Source organism: Callithrix jacchus, chromosome 21, assembly GCF_049354715.1.
Source record: "Callithrix jacchus isolate 240 chromosome 21, calJac240_pri, whole genome shotgun sequence".
In the NCBI taxonomy this organism is placed as follows: Eukaryota; Metazoa; Chordata; class Mammalia; order Primates; family Cebidae; genus Callithrix; species Callithrix jacchus.
In genome coordinates this window covers 46,178,617-46,203,327 of record NC_133522.1, presented here as the reverse complement: position 1 = coordinate 46,203,327, position 24,711 = coordinate 46,178,617, and the positions used below count along the sequence as shown (strand labels likewise).

The following is a 24,711-nucleotide window of genomic DNA, read 5'->3' as shown; positions in this document are numbered from 1 at the left end:
ACATTCGTGTGCATGTGTCCTTATAGTAGAATGATTTATAGTCCTTTGGATGTATACCAAGTAATGGGATTGCTGAGAAGACATTTGACAAAATTCAACAGCCCGTTATGCTAAAAACCCTCAATAAACTCGGTATTGATGGAATGTATCTCAAAGTAATAAAAGCTATTTACCACAAACCAACAGCCAATATCATACTGAATGGGCAAAAACTGGAAGCATTCCCTCTGAAATCCGGCACTAGACAAGGATGCCCTCTCTCACCACTCCTATTCAATATAGTACTGGAAGTTCTAGCCAGAGCAATCAGGCAAGAAAAAGAAATAAAGGGTATTCAAATAGGAAAGGTGGAAGCCAAATTGTCTCTATTTGCAGACGACATGATATACCTAGAAGACCCCATCGCCTCAGCCCAAAAACTCCTGAAACTGATAAGCAACTTCAGCAAAGTCTCAGGATATAAAATCAATGTGCAAAAATCACAAGCATTCCTATACACCAATAACAGACTTAAAGAGAGCCAAATCAAGAATGAACTGCCATTCACAATTGCTACAAAAAGAATAAAATATCTAGGAATACAACTTACAAGGAACGTAAGGGACCTCTTCAAGGAAAACTACAAATCTAGATTTCTTTATATCAACATCGAGAGATGTTAAGAAAACATGATGTTGGATGGGAAAGGCGAGTTTTTCCATTTGAAATAGTAAAATACTTCTGTAAGTTTAAAAACAGAGAAAACACAGAACTGTACTATGTGAAGTTCATTGCCACATCTATGTGTGCATAATAAAATAAAAAATCAAAACTGGGAACATGTACTTACATTTCTGATAATAAGGATTTTTAGGAGGAAAAGATAGGATGGGGAGGGAACAGAGAGAAAAATACAACATTTTCTGTAAAGTTTTATTTCTTTCATTAGAAGTAAAGCAAATTACACCAAATGTCAACAATGATCAATGGGTGAGTATTTCATGCATGTGTGGGTGATTGGCACTCTTTCAGTTAAATAAATAAATGGCAGTGGGAGGAGGGACAGAGGAAGGACATGGGGAGTGAGACGACAGAAGGATCATGATGAGGCCAGAACTTCCTTAGAGGACTGGCCCATCATTACTCTGAGAGAGCCCCTGTAGCAAAACTGAGCAGACCTCCCCTGTGCCTCTTTCTGTCCCAGCCTCCTGCTGCCTGGCTGGCTTTTCCCATCCGCCGTCCATCTCCGCTGTCCAGTTTTAGTAACAGCTTCGGCAACTGCCTTGCTCTGCTCTCAGTATTCTCTGTGTAACCATCCTGATTTCACCTCTGCCTCCCTTAGGTCTACCTGTTACCTCACAGCCTGAAAATGAAATCATCTACCACTATCCTGGCACCAACGCCTGGGCCTCCCAGAGCTCCCACTTGCCCTGGGCCACATCAGCCCTGCAGCACACGGAGCTCCTCCAGGGGAAGCCTCTCTTGTGCTTTCTTGGCTGTGATCCCCAAGCAGAGGACAGGCCAACTGCCTGCTCCTCGTCCTCCTGAGTAGCTTCATCTGTCCCTCCTAGCAGTAGCCCGCTATCCCTTTCTTCAAGAAACACTGTATAACCCACCTCTTTCAGATAGTGTCGTGAACACAGTGGTTCTCAAATCTTGATCATCCATGAACTATCTTTATGGTATCTGCAATCACTGAATACCATCTGCGCCAGTATTTTTGTCTTTTGAATAATTCTTGTTTACTTGAAACAATGTAATTGTAAAAAAAAAAAATGCATTGCTACCTTTAAATGGAAAATTATTTTAACTAGCCATAAAGATAAATGCAATACAATGAAATCAAAACAATAATATTAAATTCTAGTCAGATAAACTTGCCTTCCAAAGACTCTAAGCCAGTAGTTTCCTTTGTCTAAAAAAAAAAGAAAGAAAGAAAAGAAAACGAAGATTAAGAAGCATTAGAGCGGTAGTGGAGATATCTTACTTCTGCAAAAACATGCTAAGAATTCTAGTGGAGGCACCAAGTAGGTGGGTGGATAACTGGTACCTTCTGTGGCTTTCCCTTTGAAAGAATCAGAAGAATTGAGATTTACAGAGAAAAACATTCTCACCATGTATTCAGATATCGTTTCTCTATAGCATTTATCAGCTGCACACCTACAGTGTGAAGTGCAACAGGAATTAAGGTTCCACCCCGCCTTAATTCATCATAAATATATCATTTTCAATCTCTTTTTACATCAGCACTTATGTGTATCTAACCGACACTGCTTGCCTCTGTTTTGTAGTTGTTTGCACTTTTACCTTAGGGTATGTTTCCTTTCCGTATAATTAGAAATTAGCCTTTTAGGTACCTTTGATTCCATTACTAGGTCTTACTAGGTCTGCACATGGTGGGCAGTTGTTATATGATTTGATTAATACTGTTGTGTTACAATGGATATTGAAAGGCAATGGAGTTTGTGATAAGCTAGATCTGGGGAAGTCACTTAGGGAATCGAGTTACTCTCACAGTGCAAAGCTCTGTGACGTGTACGCCAATCTCAAAGATTCTCGTGGGGTCAGACTACTTAAAAGCAAAAGGCTGTGGAGTGGGAGTGACTCAGGAGGCTGCACGGGACATGGTTTCTACCCTTGTGCATTTCTGTGAGTGTCGTATTTGCACGTATAGTTGTGTGGATGTCTCAGTAAACTCATCATCGTTTCCCTTGACACCATCGTGCGTTATCACAAAACAAATGTAATCCGAGACCTTTAAATGATGCTGCAATTAAAAAGAATAAACTGCTTTCTTTGTCACTCGCATTATAAATGCAACCAAGCCTGTGGCCTTGTAGACTTACCAGTCTGCATGTTTAAAGAGACAACTTTGGGAATCCCAGGTATACCAGCTGATGCTTAAAGACGATTAGCCTTGCCTTGAAACGGAAGCCTAGTCAGAAAAATAGCAATTTCACCTCTAAGATGTTGAGCCAGGCTCTGCAAATATTTTTTGCTCTGACTCATAGTAAGAAATACATAGAAAAAGGACAATATATCTCAGAACCTAGTAATTCACACACATAAACACACACATAAATATACAAATACACAACCTTATGTGTGCACAGGTGAACTGAAACAAAACTGCAGAATATTGATCACTACTATTTGATATGTGCTGATACATTCTATGCTCTTCTATTTCATTAAAAAAATTAAGTTGCAGTCCATGAAACCGGCTTCACACCCTGTTAATAGGTGAACCCACAGTGTGAAAAACCATTGCCCCATAATATTAAGTGGCCACAACATGGTGTCTATTTTCATTCTTTCTCATTTTTGTTTTTCCAGATTCTTTCTCATAATCCTGTGTCATTCGTATCAGGTAGACAAACTTTGCAGTTAATTTTCAATGTATTTTGCCATAAGCTTATTGTCTTAAATTCCTTTTGACCTGGTTGTTGACACAGACCAGGTAAGCACGGTCATTGTGGGCTGAAGTCCTGTGCTCTGGTCTTCCTTCACTTATTCTTTCCTTTTGCACATGTTGCTTTTTAATCACCACCATATTGCACAGTTACAACTGGAACAGACAATCAACCTGAAATGCACATTCCCTTCCAGCCCCAAAATGCAGAAATCTTGTGGACAGGAAATAATGCTGATGTACCTGTTCTCAATGAGTCCACCTGATACAGTGAGCACAGCCAATAGCATTCTTCCCCTTTCCTTTTCCATATCTCTATAAGGGGCTACTTTTAATTCCCCAAAGTCCAAAATAGGTCAGGCATGGACAGCCAGTGCCACACCCCCTAGTTCTTATTCCTGGCAGGGGCCTCTTCACACATTCAGGGCTCCTCACCAAGACCTAGCAGCCACCTTGGTCCTCGTCACCTTTGCCTCATCCCTGGCATTCAGGCCAATTCGATGTCCTATCAATTCGATTTTCAAAATATATCTTGTATCAGTTTCTTGGACATGACAGAGAGTTTCCCACCTCCAACACATGCTTTTCCTTTAATTTTGTTCTTTGCTTTTATTCATGAATAACACCTCCTCATCTTCCTACCCTCTGTGACTCTGCTGAAAAGCAGCCTCCTCAGAAATCCTTACATTCATACCCCACCCTAAACCCCGACCATCTGAACAGCTCTTCTCTTCACTCGGGTCAACTTCCGTTTTGCAATTCACATAAATGCACTTGTTAGAGTGAATGTTTTTCTTTGTCAATGTACTCTTCTTGTCTCTGTTCCCAAATGAAATCTTTGCATTGAAATGTCAGTGGCCAAAACCATCTTGTTCATCATATAAATAAATAAATATAGGTTATAAGTTTTATAAGCTTTTTTTGTTCTTTCATTAAAAAAAACCTTGAAGTAATTACTTTAAAAGCAAAGGAATTATAAAATTATATTCTTTATAAGGATTCATTCTTTTAAAGAACTACAGATCTAACTAGAGCAAAGATTAATGACAGACTCAAATATCTGCACAAAGATCCGATTATTAAGAAACTAAATAGGGTAATTAGGTATACAGTCGGAATGCAGTGTGCAGGCTGAAATTAGTAGTGTATAATTGAGACTCATTTAACTGCAGGAGAATTTCACTGAGAGAACTTTATTTACATAAGAGAAATGTCTTAGTGAAATTGCTTTGAGAGAATTTTACATATATACACCAAATCTCTCCTTCCTTATTGGATCCAGCCGAGTTGTAAGCTTATTTCTCATGCCCTATGTCATGGCATTATTTCTAGCCAAATGATTTTTTTCCAGGCAGCTCAAGATCCACACTGGGGCTTCATTATTTCTTGGATAGCTTGACGACAAAGATTAAATAAAATGACATGGCGAGTGCTCTGTGACCTCAAAATGATACCTTATTTTACTGATCCTACTTTTAGAAAAAACTGAAAGTATGTATCTCTTCTAAACAATCACTCAAGTTGGCATTGTGCAAGTCTTTGGGGGCAGCAGGTAAGTGGGGCAAACAAGAGGATTTCTTTGTCTTCAGAGCGGCAACTGCTATTCTGGGGAGGCAGTGCCAACGGGCAAGCCAACTAGACTGAATACAGTTATGTGTGAAACGGAGAATTCTCAAAGTAGTTCAGGAAGATACAGAGATCAGCTACATGGCAGATTCAACTTTTGTGTGAGGTGTTTGGAGGGGAGGGATTGCAAAGACCAGGGGGAATGCTGAAAGTCTCCCCTTGTGCTTTCAGGCAGGCACGAGTAGTGACCAGCTTGAAGAGCAAGCATAATAAAAGCCCTCTTTGATACATCTACTAGGGACAGCAGTATCAACCTAGATTTATCTCCTTCTGTGTTGTGCGTTACATAGGTTCAGTTTACATCTACTGTGTCCATATGCTCATCACCCACTGACACCTTTGTCCAAAATAAATTTTAACTACACAAGAAGCACATTAATAGAGTCTTCCTTTGGTCGGTCTCTGGCTCACGCCTGTAATCCCAACACTTTGAGAGGCTGAGGTGAGCAGATTATGAGGTCAGGCGTTCAAGACCAGCCTGGCCAACATGGTGAAACCCCATTTCTACTAAAAATACAAAAATTAGCTGGGCATGGTGGTGCATGCCTATCATCCCAGATACTCGAGAGGTGGAGGCAGGAGAATTTCTTGAACCAGGACCCAGGAGGCAGAGGTTGCAGTGAGCTGAGATCTCACCACTGCAATCCTGCCTGGGATACAGAGTGACACAAAAAGAAAAAAAAAAGTCTTCTTTTAAGATTCCCAAATGCTTGACAGTGTGAAATAAAACATAATTTCTTCTCTCCTTCCCCTCATCTACTCATGATTTCAGAGGCAACAACAGTGAACATTTTGGCAGCTACCTGCTGATCCGGGCCTCTGTGTTCATTTGTGTACACAAAGTTCTTCATCTGCTATTGCCTTTGGTATACAACATTGTAGATTGTTCAGTAACCACTTTAGACTATCTAGTGGAGATTTTTCTGCGGGGTATGTGTGCATACACCTTGCTGTCTTTTAAATAGTTGCAGAGTATAGATGTACTCTGATTTATTTACTTATTTATCCTTGATTGGCATTCGGGTTTCTGTATCACTTTTCACTGTTAAGTTATGCTTCATTGCATTTTGGGGTGAACATCAAAGTGTGCGCATCTGAGTTTTTCCATAGGGTAGTCTTTGAAGTTGCAAGATGGATTGAAAGGTGTGCAAGTCTCACACTTGAAATATACTGGTAAGTTGCCCTGCAAAAATCAAAAGCCTTCGCAACTTGACATGCCCACCCTTAGAGGCTTATTTCCCACACCCTTTGTCAAGACCACTTACTTTCAAACGTTTTATTTTTTGTTCTAATCTCCTGGATGAAAATAACCTCTTGTTTTAATTTACATGGATTTGGTCACGTTCTAAATAAATTTTGTTCAACAATTAATTAAAATGTAATTCATTTCACTTGTGAAAAGCTGACATTTTTGCAATCTCTACTTGTCTACTCCGAGAATTTGATATGCCTTTGTGTTTATCCAGGTCTTCTATTATGTCCTTTGAAATGATGGAGAGTGTTCTTTAACTCATTTTTGTGCATTTCTAGCTCTTAGACATTTCATTTTTTTATTGGTTCAGCAAGGATATTTTATCATGTCTTATTACAGATTAGTGCTATTCTAAAGTGCTTATCTCTGCCAGGAACTTACACGGAAGTTGTTATTTAATGTCATGATGTTCCCAAAAAGGCAGTATTGCCCCATTGTAAAGGTTGCGTATGTACTCAAGGCTATGGCAGTAGGAAGGCACAGAGCTGAGGCCGTTTGCACCCTCCTGTGAAAGTCCTCTTCTCTGGCTCTCTTAGCACCACGCTGTCTTGGGTCCTTTTACCTCCTCTCACTCCTTCCCTGGGTCTTTTCTTGGCCCTCTGCCTTCACTCTGCTTCCTGGGAGGTTACTCAACTTCAGTTCTTGTGAAGGGCTCCTGTTACCCAAGCACAGTTTAGTCTCCAAAGCCTTGTCTCCAGCTCAACTTTAGTCACTGATTTTTTGTTTGGTTTGGTTTGGTTTGAGACACAGTCTCACTCTGTCACCAGGTGCCAGGCTGGAGTGCTGTGGCGGTCTCGGCTCACTGCAACCTTTGCTTGATTGGTTCAAGCAGTTCTCCTTCCTCAGCCTCCCGAGTATCCAGGACTATAGGCACGTGCCACCACACCCAGCTAATTTTTTCTATTTTTCAGTAGCAACAGGGTTTCACCATGTTGGCCAGGATGGTCTCAATCTCTTGACCTCGTGATCCACCCGCCTTGGTCTCCCAAAATGCTGGGATTACAGGCATGAGCCACTGCGCCCAGCCCTGGTCACTGACTTTAAGTGACTCAGCATGCTCACAGCTGAGCTCTTATCTTTTCTGAAACAGAACCTCCTCTACCCCAACTCCTCTGCTCTACCAATGCCACCCCAACCCCATAGGTCCCTTAGACTCAATACCTGGCACCGTCTTCTCCTCACCCCAGCTCTGTTGAATCTTTAGGTTAAATGTCTTTCTGTGCTCACTGCTTCTGCCTCACTCTGCTTACACCTTGGCTTGCCCACACCTTGCCGTCTCACACTTGCATGACGACCCAGAGCCAGGGGAGCGAAGTGTGAGAGCATGAGCCAGCATGCCAGGGCACCATCCTGGAACAGATGCTTCTAGTTGTATAAATGGGAGCAAGTCCCTGAACTTCTCTGTTCCTTAATTTCCTCATATGAAAAATTGGAATGATAGTATCTTCCTCTTGGGGTCATTGTAAGAACGCAATGTGTGGTGACACAAATGATGCTGAAGCCGTGGTGGCCCCTACTGTGCACCTGGAATCTGTTAGCTCTGATTAGGATTCGTATTAATATCCATGTCTCTATCAAATGCCCTCTTTTCATAAGGACACAAGTCACATTGGATTAGGGGCATACAGTATCCAATTATGAGTTCATACTAACGTATTCCATCTGCAGTGACCCACCCTATTTCCAAATAAAGCCACATCCTGAGGTACTAAAGGTTAGGACATTAACACAAATTTTTGAGGAAGGCGGAAATTCAGCTCACAATATCAGGTAAGATGTCTTATCTTAAGGGGCCTCTTCTTTTTTCTTATATGCAGCTTTTGACATGTACATGCTTTTATCAGGCAACTCAACCTAATAAAAGGAAATATTTGTGTCTCATTCATGCCCACATCTAATCCTGTCTTTGCACCCACCCCTCATATCACAGAATAGGACACACTGTAGACACTTCAGAATCAACTCGTAAGCTAAATTGCTTTCTAACCTACATTTGAATTAAGAGGCATTGATAAGTTTAGAGTATGTGTGTAGATATATATATATATACACATATATATATAAATCTACACGAGTTATGTTTTATTAGTTAATGCTAAGAGTCTTCTTTTAGTTAATGCTAAGAGTCTCATGTCGTTTCTAATGCTATATACTTAGAACTTAGATTTAATTTTTATGTTCCTCTAATATTTCAGAAACTGTTATTGAAACTGCTTTGGAGAAAGCTCAGTTTTGTGACACAGGGTGGCCATCGGTTGGAAACGGTGGGCACAGCTGATAAAAGTTTCATCGCGGTTGTGCTACCATTTGGCATCTTATTAGCAGAGCAATCTGTTCTTTTAATAGCCATTAACTCAATTCAGATAGATTGCAATAGGAAAGACAAAACAAACAAGAGCTCTAAGATATATTTCTCTAAGTAAAAGACGATATATGCTTTTAAAACCTCCCCCCAAGTAGCATTGCCTTTTTTGAAGATCTAACAGCTTAGTCACACAGTAAAAAGCCAGGGAGCATAATGAAAGAATAATTCAACACAATCTTAAAATATGTTCATTTTCATATAAGAATATATTCATTTCTGGAGGGGAACAAACTCCTTTTATGTATTCTACAAGAGGAAATGTGCTGAAATCTAAAAAAAGTTACTTTTTACTGAGACCTAGGAAAGGATGTTTTGAGTACAAGCAATAATAGACTGTTTCATCAGCCCGTGCATTTAACAAATATTTTCAGATATCATAGCCAAGTGCTGTTCTATGTAATGGAGATAAAATGTTGGACAAGACAGAACTAGTTCCTGCTATTCTAGTTGAAGGAGAGAAATGTTAAACCAATCTCATGCACATGCACAAGATAATTCACATTCAGATATAGTCAACCAAGTCTCTGATCATGAGTGACCATGATAATGTGGACTGACATTGCAGAAAATTGGACTTAAAAACAGGTCATGATGGGGCTGGGCGCAGTGGCTCACGCCTGTAATCCCAGCACTTTGGGAGGCCGAGGCAGGTGGATCACAAGGTCAGGAGATCGAGACCATCCTGGTCAACATGGTGAACCCCGTCTTTACTCAAAATACAAAAAAATTAGCCAGGCATGGTTGCGCGTGCCTGTAATCCCAGCTACTCAGGAGGCTGAGGCAGGAGAATTGCCTGAACCCAGGAGGCGGAGGTTGCGGTGAGCCGAGATTGCGCCATTGCACTCCAGCCTGGGTAACAAGAGTGAAACTCCGTCTCAAAAAAAAAAAAAAAAAAAAAAAAAAACAGGTTAGAATGACAAGAAGGACCCAGTCAGGGAGAGATCTGGGCTCAGAGCCTCTAGTTAGAGCAATTAAAAGAAGGACAGTGTGGCCTGGGCATGGTGGAAGAGCGAGAAAGTGGAGGAGAATCTTTTGGTGATACGGTCAAAGCCCAAATCATTACAGACCATCAGACGTGGTTAGGTCTAGTGGGATTCCATCAAGGCACTAAATGACTTATGTTGCTAAGTCCTTATGGATATTGAGTAGATATTAAATTGTAGAGAAGCAGAAGTGGACACAAAGTTTGAAAGCTACAGTCCTTAGATGTGTGTGGTACAGCATTGAGGGAGGGCAGTGGATAGATTTAGGATATATTTTGGAAGCAGAAGCAGAGGGCCTTCCTGTTAGATAAAATATGATGGACAAGAAATGATTAATTTTGAGAACTTCAGGATATGTTTTTTTATGTTCAGATACTAACAGATTTGCCAGGGAGTATTATTGTTCAAGTAACATGATAATGATTTGGGGGAAAGTCCCTGAGTTTCTGTGAATATTCATTTCTGCTGTGGAAAAACCTGCTGAAGACAATATCTTGGTCCACTTGGGCTTGTTAGCACCATGACAATGGGAATTGTCAACAAAATATAGACCGAGTGGCTTAAATATTTTCTCAACAAAATGTCATAGACTGGGTGGCTTAAACCACAAAAATAGACAGATTTGGAGGCTGGGAAATCCAAGATCAAGGTATTGGCAGATTTGGTACCAGAAGAGGGCTCCCTTCGTGGATTGCAGACAGCTGCCTTCTCACTGTGATCCCACAGGGCAGAGAAAGTGAGGTGTGGTCCCACCCTTATGATCACATATGTACCTAATTACCTCCCAAAAGCTTTATCTCCAAATACTTTCATATTGGGGATTAAGGGTTCATCATATGAATTTTGTGCAGAGGCAAACATTCCGTTCACAGCAGATGCCTGTGATTCTCCTTTTCCCAAGCCTTTCACTGGCATATTCAATAATTCTCCATGGACTCGGTACATCTTTCTACGTTCCCAATGCTCTGTCATGTGACACTAGCTCGGAGGTTCAGTAACTATTTTGCCTGTGGTGACATAGCTCCAAATGGCAGAATTATGATGTAAAATTCATCTGTGTCATTTCCATTCAGATGCTTTCTTTAATATATGAGGTTGCCTTTCATAAGTAAGCAAATAAGCAATTGAAAGGGAGCCCCGCTATATTTATGTTGGTGGGCTTTTTCCTGTCTAGCTAACACAGGCTACATTTTATACACCTGTGGGTTAGCCAGAATAGCAGAATAACAAACATGGCATTTACTATAATAGATACCATCTTAATTTTAATTATTTTTTATTAATATTTTCAATTGAAAAATTATATACATTTATGGGGTACAATGTGTTGACTTCATATGTGTCTATATACACACACACACATATATACACACACAATATGAAATGATTACATCAAGATGATGAGTGTATCTACCACCTCACTTATCCCTTTTTGTGATGCGATATTTCAGATTTACTCTCTGAGCTATTTTGAAATACAGAATACATTATTATTGAGCTTAGTCACCCTGCTGTGCGATAGATGCATGTCTATCTGCCAGACGACATAGATGCATTTTAATTTGATCTTCCACAGCAGAACACAAAGGAGATTACTCATTGCCTCTCTTTTTCCTAGCTGAAGAAAGTGAAGTTTAGAGTTGAATGACTAGATGGAGCTCACACAGCTGGAAAGGGACAATGACCATTTTGCAGTTCAGATCCACCGGCTTCCAAAGCCCAGGTGTTTTCTTCCACACTGAGAAATCTTACAAAGCGGATGAGTTTATTGCACTGGAAACCAGGGGAAGATCTTTTAATTTGATTCTTTATGAGACCAAAGAAAAAGTTAGCTGAGCAGCTCGAACAAGCAAATGAATGATTAGGACTTTAACATATAAAGTCAATGATTTGTATCAGAATAATACACGAGGATGAAAGCAGGTGGGGGGATAAATGCCGGTTTTCTTCCCTGGGTATCAGTAGCCCTTTATCCTGGGGAGACAAGGACAGTGGCTCTTCCGTGATTGCTCTCCAGGTTCTTCTATCCTTTTTCCTCACCTTGTTGGGATGTTTCTAAACCCGAAGGTTCAAATCTGTTTAGATTACAAACTCCCTAGAGAGAGGGGTTGTCTCTCTCCTTTCTGCATTCCTGGAGCCCTGGACAGTGCTGGCCCCATGAATGGGTGCATCACTTGGCCCTATTTCCTGCCCTCTTATAACACATGCTAGTTTCTAGAATCGACTCTGATAGGCCTTTTTCGGGAGGTCATGCATGCCTGCTTTTTGCAGCTCAGATCTTAAAGATCTGGCTTTCTGCTTTAATGACCCATAGTTCAGCAAAATAGATTTCTAGAACTATTGCTATTTTAATATCTGCCTTTGAAGCAATCGTATAGAAAACCCAAAATGGTGTTGTGCCTGGGCTTCAGAACCCACTGCTGAAGTGTTTAGCACTTCTGGGTGTTTTTTTTTGCTGCTCAGCACCATGACAATGGGAAGAATGTGGCCGTACAACTCCAGCCCTGAGGTTTCCTGCAACATTTTCCTGTTGGACTAATGCCCCATTTTCTTTGGTGGTTTTGTCTCCCTCCATAGAAACATTCCACTGGCCCCCTATGCTAAGCTTAGCCAGGCAGAATGAACTGGCACCAAGTGGTGGATTTATTTTAGTTAACATACAAGCCCATGTTAACTGACATTGGAAAATCACTCTATTACTTGCTCCTAACCTATTTACTCTTAGGTTATACAGTGCTAACAGCTTTGGTATGTCTGTTTTCTAGCTCTCAGCATACTGAATGCATCACGTTGTATGTTGACCAAGATATTTTAATTTGATTCCTTATCAGAACAAAGCGAAGTAACATCTAACACCCAGATAGTAAAGGGGGAAGCAGAAAAGCTGTCAAAGGCAAGCTCAAAGATGAACATGGCAGCCTGGGACCATTCCATGCATCTCGAGAAGCCAGATAGCTTCTGAGACATCCCTCCAGCAACTGAGCATCATAGCTCAGTAATCAATGTCCAAAATGATGACTCAAAATCCAAAATCATTCACTGTTCAGTTGGCTCTGAATCGTAGTGTATTTAACATGACAAAACATATGAACTATGTTTTAGAAACGTGTCCGGTTAAAATGCTAGCAGTTTCCCAAGGAAAATAAATTCAGTCGCAAAATTTTTTCTTTGCATAGTTGCATGTTACCAGACAGTTGTGAGTAGTCAAGGGTGTGTGTGGGCTTGCATGTATGTGATAGAGAAAGACACACAGAGCATGAGACAGAATTGTGTGTTTGTAATTTTTTATACCAATAAATTGTATTTTAACATTTGCCCATTTTAACAGAAGCACATTCATTATCCCATTGAAGGACATAAACAAACCATTTATTCCATTTGACATGGAAACCTTTAGTGGCATAAGGTAGCAAGTGACATGCAGTGGCACGCTATGGAGCAGTTAAAATGATTCATTGTCACCATGGGGCCAACACATTTGGTGTTCTAATGACTTATCTGTGCCTTGTTGTCCCTTGATAATTCCACAGGACTCCTGAGTTAAGACTATACCCAAGAACCCTGGACTTGTCTGTTCCTCTCATAGTTAAGATTCTACTCTTCAACCTTACTTTATGTTTTAAAATATTGATCAGTTTCAAGATGGGTTACACTGAAAAATGAAGGGCTAACTCAAATTAGACTTAGAGATAAGTCAAATTAACCCCTTTATGTCTGAGGTTGCAACTTTTTGAATTTTTGCAGTAATTCCCACATGCTTAGCGTTCCAATAATGGAACACTAGGCATAAATGGGTTTAAGTACAGAAACTCGGTCAGTGTCCACTCCTTCATTCTGGCAAACGTCTCAGAAAATGCTTAAGACAATAAAAGGTTTAAGTTCTGAAATGACGCGACCTAAAGCCTTATTTAATATGCTAAGTGAGTAAATAAAAAAATGTTAGCTATTACAAGAACAAAATATTCCTAGAGAACAGAGCCCTCTCCGGAGTCAGTAGGTAATAATGCAGGCTGCTGCCATCTGCGGGCATTTCTCAGCCTTTTTGGAAAATGGCACGCATAATCCTTTCCACTTATCTTTTGCCACCACTGATGGCCTGTCAGTTCTAATGAAAATACTCCATGCTAAGAAGGTGACAGGAATTATATACATCATCTCTTTTTTGGCTTTCCTTTCTGTCTATCAAACTGTACTTTAAAGGAACTGATTATTTAAGTATTATATAAGTATGCAAAATATATTGAAAGAGAAATAATGTTTCCATTATACACAATGTATACAGTACGAAAGGTTGAAGTGTGATGACACATGAGAAGTGGTAAAAGGTATTTTTAGTTGCTTTCATTTTAGAGAATAATAAAGCAAAATTATTTGGAATCTACAGCATTAGGAGATTTTTCTTCTAATATCTAGCATTATTTATGGCATATTTCAAACTGAATAACTAGAATTGTTTTGAAAGTTAATGTAGATATTATTTTGAAGACATTTTATACTAGCTTTAATAATTAATTTGTGCTTTTTTGAAAAGCTTATACAAGGTAAATATTTGCTCTGTTATTTTATTATCTTTTTCACATCTCTACTCCTTGGAATTACTCCTAACTCATGAGAATTCGTAAACTATTCTTAGGCTAGGCATGGTGGCTCATGCCTGTAATTCCACTTTTGGAGGGATTACACTCTGTAGCACTCTGGGAGGTTGTGATGGGTGGATCACTTGAGCTCACTAGTTCAAGAGCAGCCTGGGCAACATGGTGAGACCCTGTCTCTAAAAGAATATATAAAAATTAGGCAGATGTGATGGTGCACTCCTTTGTAGTTCCAGCTACTCAGGAGGCTGAGGCGAAAGGATTGCTTGAGCTCAGAAGGTAAAGGTTGCTGTGGGCTGAAATGACACCACTGCACTCTAGCCTAGATGATACAGCCAGAACTTGTCTCAAAACAAAACAAAACAAAAATTATAAACCATTTTTAATTTATCTGAGCATCTGACCTATGCATGATGTTTTATTGCAGAAAACAACCAAGAAATTATGTTTACAACTTAAATATGTAACACGCAAAAGCAATAAAGCTAAGAGTCCTGGAAATTCTGGCTGAAATAAACCAAAGGAAGATTGAACTGAACCTGAGAAAAATAAGCAATAAAAGTTGATTCTTTGGCATTTTAGTTCTTTTTTCAAGAGCAAAATCACACTTTTTCCAGTGGAATCACGTCACGTGCAGAAATAGTCCATAGAAGCGTCTAAGAGTGGCAAGAGGTGTACTGAGTCACCCGCCATGAAGGTGCAGCTCAGCTCCGCTTTTGTGCTCCGACTTGTTTTATCACACCATTAAAACTGAACAGTGAAAAATATCTTTAAAAGTTACGTTTTCAAAGGGGAAAAAATATTTGCCCTTCTTAAACTGACACTGATATTTGATCTCAGTGTTGGTCCTTTCCGTACAACTGAAGCTTGACAGGTAAAAATCACAGGTTACGGATAGGACACTGTTTTGTGCTGACATAATGGGAATGACTGATCATAAATTTTTTTGCTTGAGGTGAAAATTGTTAGCGTCAATGATTTCAGTAGTCCCTTTAAAAATTAGTAATTAAGAAATAACAGAGTATTCTAAAACACTGAATCTGGGAAGAATTTTTGTGTGTCATAGAATATAGTGATAAATATTGGTTATTATTGTGAGGAAATAAGGTAGCCTTTTTAGGGAAGTTTGTGGAATATCTTATTGCTTTGTAGTCTAATATTTTTGTGCGTTTATTGAAATATTTTAAACTGAGACAAAAGTTCATACTTTCATAAGCTAGAGATGTGCAAGTTAAGACTCTTTAATTTGTCATGTTCTAAGATAAATGCAATGATCCAAAAAAATCTTCTATGTTAGCTATATACCACTTATATGACAACTCTGTTGCCGTAAGATAAATGCATGACCTAAAAAAGTTTACAAGGTTAGATTTGCTAAGTATATATTTATTGTATAACATAAGTACTAAAAACTCTTAATGTAGGCTAGTTGAAAAGTTAAAACAGCTTGGACCTTTAAGTGACACACACACACACACACAAATGCAGACACACACCTCCATATTTAGCCTTTCCATGAAGTTTCCTCAGATGGAAAAAAAAAAAAAAACAACTGTTTAAAGGCTTTGTCTATGTGATTGAGTTGCTTTCATTGTATTTTAACCAAGCTATCGTTTTCCCTCTTTCAGGATCTAGATTTCTCATCACATCCACGGGAGCCTTGTATATTAAAGATGTACAGAATGAAGATGGATTGTATAACTATCGCTGCATCACGCGGCATCGATACACTGGAGAGACGAGGCAGAGCAACAGCGCGAGACTTTTTGTATCAGGTAAGAACTCATCAAGACTCTGTCTGCTATGTCTGCTATTTCTTTGTTAGTGTCTTGAGACAACTCAATCAAAACTATGGAATGTTGCTACTAAAATGAAGCCTTCAATTCCCTTTCCAAAATATTTTAGCAATTTTAAGTCTTTTAAACCAATATAAATACAATTTCATAGAAACACAGAGATTCCAAATGCAGTCATTTCACATTTGTCAAACCAGTAAAAGACACATTCACATGATGATGCATTAGCACTTCAGGGAACACCTTGGGAGTGAAAGACCCATCTCAGTATTAGAAAATCAAATGCAAAATACCCAACTTTTGCCTTTGTAGCTGAAGGATATAAAATTGCTCCCCATGGTAAATATTCTATAAGGTTGTAATAGTGAGATGGAAGTGACCAAATGTTGCTTGCTATCAATATTTGAGAAGTGCCTTATTTGTAGTAATGTTTCATGGGAAGAAGTAATAGCGACCTGTTGAACATTGGGATAATTTAAAACATCACTGCCTGAACACTGACTTTTTTTTTTTGGAGACAGAGTCTTGCTCTATCACCAGGCTGGAGTGCAGTGGTGTGATCCCTGCTCACTGCAACTTCCGTTTTCCAGTTTCAAGCAATTCTCCCTCCTCAGCCTCCTGAACAGCTGGGACTACAGGCACACACCACTACGCCCAGCTAATTTTTTGTACTTTTTAGTAGAGACAGGGTTTCACCATGTTGGCCAGAATGGTCTCGATCTCTTGACGTCATGATCTGCCCACCTCAGCCTCCCAAAGTGCTGGGATTACAGGCGTGAGCCACCACGCCCAGCCAAACACCCACTTTTTATACTTGATAATATACTCTCAGGATTTTTCTCTTCGTCATTTACATCTTCAAAATAGCCAATAGGCTTTCAAGGTCCAGCAGAAATGCAAGTTGGAATTAAGTCAGTTTTCCTTTGAACTTGCAAGTATTTTTTTTACCTGTTCTTTTTCAAGTTAACTGTCACTTTCTCCCTTGCTTTTATAGTTCTTATGTCTTTTGGGGGAAAATAAATAAGAAAATGAATAATAACCATCATCTTAGTCTATGGTAGCTTTAAGGAGAGGACAATATTCTACTTATTCAGAAAACTCTAGAACAAGTCCTGTTTGCATTAAAGAGAAACTTTCTAATGGCATATTCAGAAAAGAAAGGGGAAGGATTTGAGGTAGGAGGGGAATCCAGGTATGCAATTAATTTTGGTTTAGCAACGTAAGTAAGTAAGCATTTTTCCCTCCAGAAGATGACATAATTGGTGATCATCTAAGAGCCCATCTTTTCGTTTCAGGTGACATTTTTTATCTCCATGCTGAATCATAAAGTGTTGATTTTTAAATTTATCTCTTAGGGTTGGAAAGGCGAGTCGACTTTTCTTAATCCCAAGATGTTTGTTCATTCTTTTGTTTTGGAATGATTCACTGATGTGTCAAAAATGGACAGAAATAGTTATGAGCATTTGGTTACCATGAAGGTCATGTGGGTCCCAGGATTACCTAGTGAGCACTGGACAAGGGAGAAGTGAGAGCATCAGTGTTTAATCTAGCCGGGGAATATCATACACTAAGACACCTGCAGAAGAATAGCCAAAGAGACCATCCTGGTCAACATGATGAAACCCCGTCTCTACTAAAAATACAAAAAATTAGCTGGGCACGGTGGCATGTACCTGTAATCTCAGCTACTCAGGAGGCTGAGGCAGGAGAATTGCCTGAACCCAGGAGGCAGAGGTTGCAGTGAGCCAAGTTCACGCCATTGCACTCCAGCCTGGGTAACAAGAGTGAAACTCCGCCTCAAAAAAAAAAAAAAAAAAGGAAGAGCCAAAGAATAAGACTGAACATTCAGAGCTAATGGTGTAGGTGAAGACAGGGAGGTGATAGGTGCTAGGAGCGGGGAGGGGTCCACAGAATTACATGCCATCGAAAGGCTTATATGACAGTCTACCATATATGGAAAATAACTCAATATTTTTGTCATTGAAATTTTAATAAAGCAATTGAGGGAGAACTTGTTAATGCTAAGAGATGAGAATGTAGACACTGAATGCAGAATGCTTTTCTAACATGCCAAACTTTGAAGGAAAAGAGAAATGGATCTCATTTTAACTTAGATTTAAATATATTTACAAATGTACATCTGGAGGTTGGATCATGGTGGAAAGATGTTCGTGTTTGACCCCAAACTCCCCTGAAACCAACACAGATAAAATAGGATGAAAAAGAAAAAAGTCCACAGATGGCACCTTCAACACAGCTGGATTACTGCCAACAACAGGACCGGCAGCAGAAGTGGAAGATGGTGGAAGTGGACAGCCCACTGGGGCTATGGTAGTGCCAGAAAACTGCAAATAACCAACAGGCATCCATTTTCAAAAGCAGAAGAGCATTACTTGAGTGGAAGCCTAGGAAAATATGTCTTAGAGTCCTCACCACACTGGGATAGAACTGCGTGAGGTCTGGGTTGGAGATGAGCTGAAAGACCATGAAAGTAGCCGGTAATGACTGCACAGGCCCGTGGTGGTCTGTGTCCCTGAAGACCGCAGAAGTGCTCAGCAGGTACTCCCTTAGAAGAACAGAGCTCACCCTGAGGGGAACAGCTGGATTTAGAAATCAAATTGAGCCAGTGTGGAATACGAACAGTAACAGAGAGAGAAGGAACAGGAATCAGAGGAGGCCCTAGAGAATTCTGTCCTCTAAAACACTGCACAAGAAAATACAACATGCACAGCCTTAGAATGCAAAAAACAGAGTGTTCTAGGAAACACGTGGCTAAACATGGAAACCCACACAGCTCTGAGAGATGGGCTAAATGTTGAGTCTTTACGGTAATATCAAGGGAGAAGGCTGGAAAACATACTCATTTCATCGTCTCCTGCAGGAACCTTCTCCTGATTAACTAAGAATCTCTGTTATATTGTAAAATGAAACAAAAAGGGAAAAGATTTAACCCAACTTTATCACAGGAAAAAGGATGAAAATTAACCAAGAAAAAGTTTTGATTAGAAATAACTACAAAAAATACTGACAGAAAGCATATGAAAACTATATTTTTGTTTAAAATGATTAAATCTTTGAAAGAGAAGTATAAATCAGAAATAAAGTATCTCAGAAAAAAATGGAACACAACTCTGTGAAATAGTAAGTGGTATATTTTAGGAAAAAGTTAGAAAAATGAAGAGTTCTAAAATTAAAATTAAATTAGAAGGAACACATCAGAGGATAAACATAACAGAAAGCGTAATATGGGAATTTAAAAATGGGAAGAAACAAGGCAAATAGAGATAAAAATGTATAGATGTGTGACAGAGATGATGAATTACATGTATAACTAATTTCTCTTAAAAAGAAAGCCAGGTAATTGATCAGAATAAGTAATAATAATGAAACACTAATTCAATAAATGACCTGTCATAAAAAAAGAATACATATAAAATATATATTAAAATGGCACAACTGAACCTGGAAGAATGGACCCAGAATGGCCAATATGCAATGTCGTCTAATAAAATTTGTGATCTGTAATTTTGGAGAAGTTTAATATGTTCATTTTTTTCTGTTGTTGCTTGTGTTCTTGGTGTTAAACCTAAGAACTCTTCAGTGTCATGAAGATATTTTCCCTATGTTTTCTTCCAAAAAGTTTTATAGTTTTAGCTATTATATTTGAGCCAGTAATCCATTTTGAGTTGATCTTCAGGTAGTGTGAGGCCAGGTTCTAAATTATTTTTCATGCGGATACCCAATTATCTCAGCCATGTTTTAAAAATATAGTTAGAATTATATAGCACTATCTTATTTGAAAATTTTCTGTCAATAGCTTCAATTAGAATAAAACCTTTTAAGTGCAATCATTGGGTATTGATTTTTTATGAATAGCATTAGAAGTGGGTGCATTTTGTTTTCAGAGATTGTGGGATTGTTTTGCAAAGAAAATCAGAGGTGCACACTGTAGTGTGTTTTGTCAGCCACACCTGCCAAAGGGGGGACATCTTTGTGCTACCTTCTCTGACTCTACTTCTACTTCCTACTCTAAGCAAAATGACAGAGTTCACAACTATTTGTTCATACTACTTTATAATATCATTATTCAACCCTAGTGTAACTAAAATCTGCGTTACTGAAGAACAAGAGCTATCACTATATTCTCACCTTTCTTAAATAAATGAAGACAGAGTTCAGAATAATATTAGAGAAGTTTACTCCAAGTAATATATATTATCTTGGATATGATTTCTACTTACTAAACACTAATCCAATGGCATTTATATGGTCTGCAAGTTAGTGTACTAGGAGGTGATAAACTGCATGCAGATGAGGATGTCCAAGACTCTTTCTGGAGTTGGCTTTAGACACATTTTTATCACCTGGACCTATAGGGTATGCAGCTGATGATACTTCCAGGGACATGGATGCAGACAGCCAACCATTTTTCTGCTTTCTCAGTTGATGCTAGAGGATGCCAGAGATCAGTGAGGCATCATTTGTTAGGCCTGTCTCCACTTAATTGTTCAGTCTATGTGAACATAACTTGATCTTCAAACCAATACTTTCCGAAGTCCGTTTGTAATTTCCTTTAGAAGCAGGTAAATGAAGCAATGAAGTTTCTGCTGGCACAGGCTCTGTCCCTGGGTATGGTGAAACTTTTATATCTCTCTCACCTTCGCGAGCCCCATAGTCACACATGTGAATGAGTATAATTCAAGAATATCGAATTCTTCAGTTAATGAAGAATTAGAGGAGTCCTGGAAGCTCATCAGGTGTTTTTCAAAAGAGTATTTAGTTTCCCTCATCATATCGCTGTCACATTGTTCTCTTAAGACACCAGTGAAATAAAAAGAGCAGCAAGTGCATAATGAAGTTTTATCTCCGAAGCTCAAAAAAGAAATAGAAAGGCAAGACATTTCAGCTAAAGGTTTCTGTTCTGTTTTCAATAGTGCCTGCTGACTACCCCCAGTGGCTGAGTATGGAATCACAGCCTCTTAAAGGCATCTTTTATTGATAAAAGATTTATTGCAGGTAGATCAAAAGAGTCATGGCATTTTTCTGCAGCCATGTTCCTGGAAGTATCATCACCAGTTTTTTTGATGTTATTGTTTTTTAAAACAGAAATTTACTTCTTTTGCATATAACTCCAGAAGCTGATTTGGCAGCTGCAGTGTCAGCAGGGACCAGGCTTGTATCTTTCTGATCCTTTATCTTCATATGAAATTCCATTCTCAAGATGATTTGATTGCTGAAGCTCCTGCCTTTCTATGCACATTCCAGGTGGTGTAAAAAAGCAAAGGAAAAATATATAAGAACATCCCTCCCAACTAAGTCCCTTTAAGCAGAATTCCTACAAACTCACATATTTTCTCCTCTTACATCACCTTGGCTAGAGCTTGTTTTTCCTCCAGCTTAATTGAGGTATTGACAAATGAAAATTGCATATATTTAAGGTGTACAATGTGTTGTACAATATGCATATATATACATATTCATATACATATCACTATCAAGCAAAATAACATATCCATTGCCTCACAAAGTTACCATTTGTATGTGTATGCATGTATGTGTGTATATATGTCTGTGTATGCATGTGTGTGTATGTATGCATGTATGTGTGTGGACGTATGTATGTATGCATGTGTGTATGCATGTATGTGTATATATGTCTGTGTATGCTTGTGTGTATGCATGTATGTGTGTGCACGTGTGTATGCATGTGTGTGTATGCATGTGTGTGTTTGTGATGACAACATTTAAGATCTACTGTCTTCCCAAATTTCAAGCCTAGAAGATAGTGTTATTAACTGTAGTCACTATGCTGCATATTAAACCTCCAGAACCTATTCATCTGGCATAACTGAAACTTTGTTCCCTTTTACCCACCATTGATCTAGCAATCCCACTCTTGGTCTATACCTAAAGGAAATGAAATCAGATATCTATACTTCCATGTTTATTGCAGAATCATTCACAACAGCCAGAATATGGAAAAAATCTTACATGTTCACATACACATATATGTACATGTAGGAATTTTATTCCTATACATACAAAGTAATATTATTCAGCTTTAAAGAAGAAAATCTTTCCATTTGCAATGACATGGATGAACCTGAAGGGCATTATGCTAAGTGAAATAAATCTAGTCACAGAAACACATACACTGTCTTGTCTCACATACATGTGAAATCTAAAAAAGTCAAACCCAGAGAACCAGGAAATAGAATGCGGGTTGCCAGGGACTAGGGGATGGAACAAATAGGGAGATGTTGGTCAAAATGTACGGAGTTCCAGATGGCTCTCATTTGATAGGAAAATGGATATCCAGTCCTTTGCCATCAGATTTATTGCAGATAGATCAAAAGAGTCATGGCATTTTTCTGACTGAGGCAAAGACAATATAATTTCAGGAGCCAGGAGCCCATAACTCTTCTGTAATATCCATGCAGAATGCAAGGGTATTGTTTCATGCAAGTTTGAAATAGGGTGAATTAGCAGAGAGAGCAGGGAGAGGCCACTGAGTTTTACACTGAGCATCAAATCAGGTGCTGTATTTTATATTCTTCATACTAATACAAAGATTATGCCCTTGAGAACATCACTTCATTCAAGCAAACCTGAAAGTCATCGAGCTGCATGGTTTCCACAGACCGAGTTCTTGGACATATTTTATCAGTTTCCTCATCTGGCTCAAGTTTATGTCATAGAACATGCAAACGGTACCAGGCTGTGTCATGGCAATCATTTGCAAGCTGCCGCTTTTCATCCATTGTCTTGCTACGCCACATGTTGTTGATAGTGCTCATTTACCTGACCTCAAATACCATCTGCTCAGAGGGTCTGTCCCTGAGGACCATACCTTATGGCCTCCTGGCTGCCTCCACACCCATAACACGTGGACTTCACTCTCTATAATGGCCTCTTTTTTTTTCCTTCACTTCGTTACAAACTAAATTATCTTTATTTGCTTGCTAATATGTTGCCTGCTCTCCAACACCCACCCACCCAACAGAACATCAGCTTCAGGAAGACCCCTGTCTGGCCCTCCACTTAACTCTGTGCCGGTCTGCACTAGGGGATCAAAACATATTTGTGAAATGAATAAATAAAAGCTTAAAAATTCAATAGCTATGTGTAAAACTCTTTTTCTTGTGCAATAAATTTTACTAAACACCAGCTATTTATGCTGGTGTTGCCCTTTTTTCCTGTTTAAGTTTGTTTAGGCCAGGTGTGGTAGTGCACACCCGTAATCCCAGCACATTGGGAGGCTGAGGCAGGAGGATCACTTGAGCCCAGGAGTTTGAGTCTGTGGTGGGCAATCATTGCACCACTGCACTCCAGTCTGAGCCACAGAGTGAGTCATTACCTAAAAAAATATTTATTTTATTAATTTTTTCATTGATGCATAATAGATATACATAGTTTATAGTACATGTGATAATGCATTCATATAATTTGTTAAAATCAAATCAGTGTACTTGGGATATCCATCACATTATACATTTGGCTTGTCTTTAAGCTATAATTATTTCAATTCTTCCAGCTATTTGGAAAAATACAGTAGATTATCGCAAACCATAGTCATCCGACTGATCTGTCTACCACTAGGTCTTATTTCTTCTCTCAAACTGCATATTTCTACCGATTAATGATCTTTTAAAGAGAATTCTGGCATTTCCAGTTATGAAAAGAGAATCTGATTCTTGGCCTTAGCTGAGAGCTCTTGTTGAAGCATACTCATTCTGGATCTTTTTTCATTTATTGGTGAATGACCAACAGAGGCTCTGACCAGTGTTCCGTGTACCTTTTGTAAATTCTGAGCAGAAAATAAATTGTATGAATAGGGCATTTCTTTTTCTGTTCACTTATAAAACCTTTTCTTTTTTATTGTACTTTAGGTTCTGGGGTACATGTGCAGATCAGGCAGGATTGGTGTATAGGTACAAGATCTGTATCAATAGTTGGGATGAAACATGGGGTTTAAATTCCACATGAAGTCCTGCAATTCTAAATGACCACTTGCACTCCTCCTTCACTGCCTTTACGAGTTTTTCTTTCTTCTACAGACCCAGCGAACTCAGCCCCATCCATCCTGGATGGGTTTGACCATCGCAAAGCCATGGCTGGGCAGCTTGTGGAGCTGCCTTGCAAAGCGCTTGGGCACCCTGAGCCAGATTACCGCTGGCTGAAGGACAACATGCCCCTGGAACTTTCAGGGAGGTTCCAGAAGACCGTGACGGGGCTGCTCATTGAGAACACTCGCCCCTCGGATTCAGGCAGCTATGTGTGTGAAGTGTCCAACAGATACGGAACTGCTAAGGTGATAGGCCGCCTGTACGTGAAACGTAAGTTGGACGGTAGCTTGCAAAAGTGGTGTTGGCTTCCATCGATGGAGCGCCTGTTACAAGCGAATCTCCATGCTGTCTCTGTAGCTTTCCATGGACTCCCAAAACAGTCCAGCCGAGATCAACAGAAACCTCATTTTGCAGATGTGAAATTAATGCTCAAATGAGTTGCCCAGGGTTGTGACCACTGGAGAGTTTTGGATATCTGATTTGATTTGAAGTCTGTGATTTACATTAGGCCACAGACTATTACATTTCCAAGATACAATTTCAAGATAACACTACCTAGCTGACGAATTCACAACGGCCAGTCTCTCTAAAAATGGACAAAGGGAGGGGACAGGATTGCTCTTTAAGCACAGGTGATGGT

General features: G+C 39.3%; 1 protein-coding gene across 2 annotated transcripts in view; it reads left to right on the top strand.

The window, feature by feature from the left end:
* The window catches only part of DSCAM (DS cell adhesion molecule), an 802,011-nt gene that overhangs the window by 467,017 nt on the left and 310,283 nt on the right, over positions 1-24,711 (top strand). For both annotated transcript variants that reach the window (XM_017967103.4, XM_035283348.3), the window contains exons 4-5: positions 15,838-15,984; positions 24,063-24,341. In XM_017967103.4, coding sequence (XP_017822592.1) covers positions 15,838-15,984; positions 24,063-24,341 — 426 coding nt within the window. The remainder of the gene's footprint in view (positions 1-15,837; positions 15,985-24,062; positions 24,342-24,711) is intronic.